At 39.6% G+C, this 8,069-nt stretch overlaps 1 protein-coding gene across 1 annotated transcript; it reads left to right on the forward strand.

Annotated features, from left to right (window-relative positions):
• Nucleotides 1-3,515: 3,515 nt before the first annotated feature.
• Nucleotides 3,516-4,309, forward strand: LOC133543499 (claudin-22-like). Its single transcript, XM_061888088.1, has one exon. The coding sequence runs from the start codon at nucleotides 3,590-3,592 to the stop codon at nucleotides 4,223-4,225; it is 636 nt and encodes a 211-aa protein (XP_061744072.1). The 5' UTR covers nucleotides 3,516-3,589; the 3' UTR covers nucleotides 4,226-4,309.
• The last annotated feature ends 3,760 nt before the right edge of the window (nucleotides 4,310-8,069 follow it).

Here is an 8,069-nt window from a genome sequence, read left to right on the forward strand (position 1 = left end):
CATCCAAGCCAATCTGCAGTGTTGTCAAAATAAAAGCATCCAAGCACATCTGCAGTCTTACCTCTTGTCAAAATAAAAGCATCCAATCACAATTCTGCAGTGTTGTCAAAATAAAAGCATCCAAGCATATCTGCAGTCTTACCTCTTGTCAAAATAAAAGCATCCAGCACATCTGCAGTGTTATCTCTTGTCAAAATAATAGCATCCAAGCACATTTGCAGTCCTGTCAAAATAAAAGCATTCATACACATCTGCAGTCTTGTCAAAAAATTTCCAAAAAAGTATTCAAGCACATTTGCAGGTTTACAAATAGTCCAGAAGGAAATAATTCAAGCGTATCTGCAATATTGTCCAAATAAAATCATTCAAACTGAACTGCTAGCGTTACATCTTGTCAAAATAAAAGCATCCACGCGCCAAAGGCATTTTAGCACATAGCTTGCCAAACAGTGGTTAAGTCAGTTAGCTTGTTTATTGACGTTAAAAAAGTAAAACATTCGAAATATTCCAGCATTTTTATTTGCATGACAGTAAAAATGTTAATGTTAATATCAGCAAACCCTGATATGTACGATAAAACCATACTGAAACATTACCATATTCTACAAATATAATAAAATATAGATCGTAGTGTACTGTCGTTACCTCTTTTCGCCAGCAGAGTTCGCTGTTTGTCCGAGTCAGTGAACGTGTGCAAAGGCGAGCACATGCTGACGTCATCGCAGTCAGCTGAGCGTTTGTTCTCCACCTGAGGGGGAGTTTTATCTGCACATCTCCTGCGGGACATTTCCCACGTCGGCGACACAATAAGTTTCCTTCAAGGGATTCAAACCCGCACACAAACACTCGCATTTAGGGAGATTGACTATCGAGCCTTGTTGGCGTCTCACACTTCCACAAGTTCCAGGGTCAAAAAAAACAACACATTTTATTTTACTATAGTGATGTACAAAGGGTAAACATACTTCCGCCCGAAAAAAAAGGGACAAGCGGTAGGAAATGAATGGATGAAAGCATGCTAAGCTATAGACTGCTAAGCACACACTAGCACATACTGCAACTTTTTATTTTATTTTATTTCATTTTATAGTTTTTATGTAGTTTATTTATTAATTTTGCTTTTTTTTTTCTCCCAATTCCGCTTCAACTTAAAGACAGCATACGTCCATTCCACTCAAGTAACACTAATTATTCCTCCAATAAGCAAATAAGGTTTTGTTTTATTTTACCAAAGTAATTTACAAAAGGTAAACAGCAGAAACGAGCAGCTACACAACAGCTAAGCACACAATAGCACACAAGCTAGGTCATGATTATTTAAAAAAAAGCCCATTTGTCAACATAAACAAGTATCAAGTAGTTATAGTTTCATATTATTAACACACACAAGGTTAGAAAGTGTCCAGTAACAAACGTGTCCGCATCATTCAATTTATTAGATCACAAGCTTGACTTAATGAAATTAAAAGTAGTGGCGACTTGTCTAGGGTGTACCCCGCCTTCCGCCCGATTGTAGCTGAGATAGGCGCCAGCGACCCCCCGCGACCCCGAAAGGGAATAAGCGGTAGAAAAATGGATGGATGGATATTGCCGATATGCAAATTACCCGTCTACTGCAACTTTTAACTTTATTTTATAATTTTTACACTTTTTTTTTACTTTTTTTATATTCCACTTCAACTTAAAGACAGCATACGTCCATTCCACACAGGTAATAATAAATGTTCCTCCAATAAGCAAACAAGGTTTTCTTGTATTATACTGAAGTCATTTACAAAAGGTACACATGATAGAAGCTCTTAGAAACGAGCAGCTACACAACAGCTAAGCACACAATAGCACACAAGCTAGGTCATGATTATAAAAAAAAGCCCATTTGTCAACATAAACAAGTATCAAGTAGTTATAGTTGCATATTACTTTTCACAAACAACTATTAGCACGTTGGCATGCTAACTTTTTTTAGCCTCTTTGGCTACCATACACCTCAAAGTCATATAATTTGGTACTTGACTCATGCTAACATTTTTAACCCTAGTTTTTCGCCGTACACGTCAGAGTCATATAACTTGGTACTTGACAAATGCTAAATGTTAGCACTTTGGCATGCTAACTTTTTTTTGCCTATTTTGCTGATGTACACAGAGTCAAACAACTTGGTAATAAACACATGCTAACTGTTAGCTTGCTAACTTTTTTTAGCTTGATTTGTCGCCGTACACCTCAGAGGCATATAAGGTGCTACTTGACACATGCTAACTGTAAGCATGCTAACTTTTTTTTAGCCTCCTTTGCCCATTTCGTGTTTTTCCTCATTTCACTTGATCAAACCTTTTCTCACATTCCACACGACTGAATGATCCGGTTTTTGTATGATTCCTGCTGATATCGTATCGATATCAGTATCGTATCGTATCAGAAATGAAAATGTTGCATCGGGACAACTCGAATAACAAGCACAGAAAGCTGTTCAGCCCTTGTTTGTGCAGGTGAGCGCCCAGGTGAGATGTTTTGTGGCGATACTTGACTGTTAGCATGCTAACTTTTTTAGCCTATTTTGCCGAGTCAAATAACTTGGTAATAAACACATGCTAACTGTTAGCATGATAACTTTTTTAGGCTAAATTGTTGCCATACACCACAATCATAAAACTTGGTACTTGACACATGCTAACTTTTAGCATGCTACTATCAGTACGTTGGCATGCTAACTTTTTTTAGCCTCTTTGGCTACTATACACCTCAAAGTCATATAATTTGGTACTTGACTCATGCTAACATTTTTAACCCTAGTTTTTCGCCGTACACGTCAGAGTCATATAACTTGGTACTTGACAAATGCTAAATGTTAGCACTTTGGCATGCAAACTTTTTTTTTGCCTATTTTGCTGATGTACAGAGTCAAATAACTTGGTACTAAACACAAGCTAACTGTTAGCTTGCTAACTTTTTTTTAGCCTATTTTGCCTATTTCGTGCTTTTCCTCATTTCACTTGATCAAACTTTTTAGCATATTCCACACGACTAAATGATACGGGGTGTGTATGATTCCCGCTGATATTGTATCGATATCAGTATCGTATTGATATCGTATCCATCCATCCATCCATTTTCTACCGCTTATTCCCTTTTGGGGTCAGAAGGGAAAATGTCGCATCGGGACAACTTGAATAACAAGTTTTGTGATGTTTCGCGGCGATACTTGAAGGCGCTCGTTGGAGGTCAAAGGTAAAAAAAATTCCCAAAATGATTTGGGACAAACCCCGCCATGTCGCATGTCAAATTAAAGGTCCTGGCGAGGCCTTTCCGGAATGGCAGGTTTTAATCTGAAAGGGTGTTGTGACAGTCTTTTTTTTTGGCCGGAAAGGGTCTGTGTCAGGACTGGAGTACAGCAGCAGTTTGCACACAAGGACAAGCAGCCGCCCACCTGCGGCCCATTGGCACAGGAAGCAGGGGGGCCGCAAAGGGGCGGGCCCCTGGCCTCCTCGCCTGCGTGCTTGCTCTGAGCAGAGAAGCGGTCTGAGTGCAACACTCTGTGACCCCCCCCCCCCCTCGCCGACCCTCCCCGCCTCTCTCGGGAGCGTCGAGCATGGACGAGTGCGCCCGCGCCCTGGAGCTTCTGGCCATGCTGGTCTACGCCGGGGCCTGGCTGTGCGCCCTGGGGGCCACCGTGTCTCCGCAGTGGCTGAGCATGTCCACGGCGCTGCTGCCGGTGGAACGCTACGAGCTGGGCCTGTGGGAGACCTGCGTGGTGCAGGACGTGGGCGCCGTGGAGTGCCGGCGCTACGACTCCCTGCTGGGCCTGTCCCCGGACCTCAAGCTGGCCCGGGTGCTCACCTGCGCCTCGCTGGCCGTGGGCGTGCTGGGCTTCCTGCTGGCCCTGCCGGGCATCTCGCTGGTCAACAGCTGCGGGGGCCGCAGCGGCGCCAAGAGGACGCTGACGGTGGCGGGCGGCGTGCTGGGGATGCTGGCGGGGGTGCTGTGCCTGGTGCCGGTGTCCTACGTGGCGCACCTGGCCGTGGTGCGCTTCTTCGACGACACCCTGCCCGACGTGGTGCCGCGCTGGGAGTTCGGGGACGCCTTGTTCTGCGGCTGGGCGGGGGGCTTCCTGCTCCTGGCCGCCGGTCTGGTCCTGCTCGTTTCCTCCTGCTGGAGCTCCGCGGCGCCGCCCCCTCCTCGGCCCCGGCCGGCGCCGCGCTCGTCCCCCGGGGCCGAGTACGTATGAAGGAAAGAACAAATCAAGTTTTTATTTTAGCAGTGAAATGTTTTACTGACTCGATTGAAATATTAAATCTACCTTGGCATCAAACCGTGTCCTGCTACCTTAAAATACTGTGATTGCAAACCAGCACGAAAAAGTAGGATTATATCAACAACTTTGTTTGTTTGTTTTAGCCTAATTTGTCGCCAAACACCTCAGAATCATATAACTTGCTACTAGACACATGCTAACTGTTAGCATGCTAATGTTAGCACGTTGACATGCTAACCTTTTTAGCCTATTTGGCTGCCGTACACCTCAAAGTCATATAACTTGCTACTAGACACATGCTAACTGTTAGCATGCTAATGTTAGCACATTGACATGCTAACCTTTTTAGCCTATTTGGCTGCCGTACACCTCAAAGTCATATAACTTGCTACTAGACACATGCTAACTGTTAGCATGCTAATGTTAGCACATTGACATGCTAACCTTTTTAGCCTATTTGGCTGCCGTACACCTCAGAATCATATAACTTGCTACTAGACACATGCTAACTGTTAGCATGCTAATGTTAGCACGTTGACATGCTAACCTTTTTACCCTATTTGGCTGCCGTACACCTCAAAGTCATATAACTTGCTACTAGACACATGCTAACTGTTAGCATGCTAATGTTAGCACATTGACATGCTAACCTTTTTAGCCTATTTGGCTGCCGTACACCTCAAAGTCATATAACTTGCTACTAGACACATGCTAACTGTTAGCATGCTAATGTTAGCACATTGACATGCTAACCTTTTTAGCCTATTTGGCTGCCGTACACCTCAGAATCATATAACTTGCTACTAGACACATGCTAACTGTTAGCATGCTAATGTTAGCACGTTGACATGCTAACCTTTTTACCCTATTTGGCTGCCGTACACCTCAAAGTCATATAACTTGCTACTAGACACATGCTAACTGCTAGCATGCTAATGTTAGCACGTTGACATGCTAACCTTTTAGCCTATTTGGCTGCCGTACACCTCAAAGTCATATAACTTGCTACTAGACACATGCTAACTGTTAGCATGCTAATGTTAGCACGTTGACATGCTAACCTTTTAGCCTATTTGGCTGCCGTACACCTCAAAGTCATATAACTTGCTACTAGACACATGCTAACTGTTAGCATGCTAATGTTAGCACGTTGACATGCTAACCTTTTAGCCTATTTGGCTGCCGTACACCTCAGAGTCATATAACTTGCTACTAGACACATGCTAACTGCTAGCATGCTAATGTTAGCACGTTGACATGCTAACCTTTTTAGCCTATTTGGCTGCCGTACACCTCAAAGTCATATAACTTGCTACTAGACACATGCTAACTGCTAGCATGCTAATGTTAGCACGTTGACATGCTAACCTTTTAGCCTATTTGGCTGCCGTACACCTCAGAGTCATATAACTTGCTACTAGACACATGCTAACTGTTAGCATGCTAATGTTAGCACGTTGACATGCTAACCTTTTTAGCCTATTTGGCTGCCGTACACCTCAAAATCATATAACTTGCTACTAGACACATGCTAACTGTTAGCATGCTAATGTTAGCACGTTGACATGCTAACCTTTTTAGCCTATTTGGCTGCCGTACACCTCAGAGTCATATACCTTGCTACTAGACACATGCTAACTGCTAGCATGCTAATGTTAGCACGTTGACATGCTAACCTTTTTAGCCTATTTGGCTGCCGTACACCTCAGCTGCTTGACACATGCTAACTGTTAGCACGTTGGCATGCTAACTTTTTTTTTGCCTATTTTGCTGATGTACACAGAGTCAAAGAACATGTTACTAAACACATGCTAACTTTTAGCATGCTAACTTTTTTAGCTTAATTTGTCAGCATACACCTCAGAGTCGTATGACTTTCTACTTAACACACGCTAACTGTTAGCATGCTAACTTTTTTTAGGCTAGTTTGTCGCATACACCTCAATCATAGAACTTGGCACTTGACACATGCTAACTGTTAGCAAGCTGACTTTTTTAAGCCTAGTTTTTCACTGTACACCTCAGACTCATATAACTTGCTGCTTGACACATGCTAACTGTTAGCACTTTCCATGCTAAATTTTTTACCCAATTTTGAGTCAAATAACATGGTACTAAGCACATGCTAACTGTTAGTATGCCAACTTTTTTAGGCTAGTTTGTCGCCAGACACCGTAAGCATATGAATAACTTGGTACTTGACACATGCTAACTCTTAGCACTTTGGCATGCTAACTTTTTTACCCTATTTTGCTGATGTACACAGAGCCAAATGACATGGTACTAAACACATGCTAACTGTTAGCATGCTAACTTTTTTAGGCTAATTTGTCGCTGTACACCTCAGAGTAATATAGCTTGGTATTTGACACATACCAACTGTTATCATGCTAACTTCTTTAGTCTGGTTTGTCGCCATACACCTCAGAGGCATATAACTTGGTACTAGACACATGCTAACTGTTAGCATGCTAAATTTTTTTAGGGTAGTTTGTCGCCATATACCTCAATCATATTACTTTGTACTTGACAAATGCTTGGCAATAGTGCACTTTTTTAAATACTTGTAGAGTTACGTCTTTTTTAGATGCACATTTCATTTTATTAGTAGTATTTATTTTAATGATTGGTATCTGCCTTTTTATTCTTCTTTTTTTATTGATGATTGGTATCTGCCTTTTTTATCGCTATCTGCTTTTTATTATTATTATTTTTTGATTAATCGGAATATGCCTTTTTTTATTACTATCTATCTTTTTTATTTTAATTACTATCATTATTATTTTGTTAATCAGCATCTGCCTTTTTTTTAATCGCTGTTTCCCTTTTTATTGATGATTGGTATCCGCCTTTTTTATTGCTATCTGCTTTTTTATTATTATTTTATTAATCGAAATTTTTCTCGTTATATTTTTTTAAATTAATAACAATACAATAGCGATAATTTTTTAGCGCTATCGGCTTTTTTAACTTATTTTTATTGATCGGTATCTGCCTTTTTTATCGCTATTTGCGTTTTTATTATTGTTATTAATTTATTTTAATTGATCGGTGCCTGCCTTTTTTCTATAGCTATCTTCTTTTTTATTGTTAATATTAATCTAATTAATCGAAATGTACCTTTTTTTAATCTCTATCTGCTTTTTTTTATCATTATTTTTATTTATCGTTATCTTCCTTTTTTATTATTATTTTTTATTGATCGGTATCTGACTTTTTTATCACTCTCTGCTTTTTTATAATTAATTTGTTTATTGATCTATATCTGGGTTTTTTAATTGCTATCTGCTTCTTTTATTATTAATATTATTTTATTAATCGGAATCTGCCTTTTTTATTATTATTTTTTTTCTTAATCAGTATCTGCCTTTTTTAATTGCTATTTGCCTTTTTACTATTATTTTTCTTTTTTCATTGATTGTTATCTTCCTTTTTTTTTATCACTATTTGCCTTTTTATTATGATTTTTTAATTGATCAGTATCTGCCTTTTTATCGCTATCTGCTTTTTTTATTTTGTATTTTTATTCATTGGAATCTGCCTCTTATTATTATTATTATTATTATTATTATTATTATTATTAATCAGTTTCTGCCTTTTTTATCGCTATTTGCCTTTTTATAATCATTTTTAAAAAATTGATCAGCATCTGCTTTTATTAATCGCTATCTGCCTTTTTTATCCTTATCTGCCTTTTTATGTACAATTTTTTTATTTATTGGTATCTGCGTTTTTAATCGCTAATTGCCTTTTTTATTAGTATTTTTTTTTCTTAACCAATATCTGCCTTTTTTTTATCACTATTTGCCTTTTTTAT

This window comes from Nerophis ophidion, linkage group LG26, assembly GCF_033978795.1.
Source record: "Nerophis ophidion isolate RoL-2023_Sa linkage group LG26, RoL_Noph_v1.0, whole genome shotgun sequence".
Lineage (NCBI taxonomy): Eukaryota > Metazoa > Chordata > Actinopteri > Syngnathiformes > Syngnathidae > Nerophis > Nerophis ophidion.

Excerpts from the sequence above, each read along its gene's own strand:
- LOC133543499 (XM_061888088.1), top strand. The coding sequence starts at position 3,590 with ATGGACGAGTGCGCCCGCGCCCTGGAGCTTCTGGCCATGCTGGTCTAC.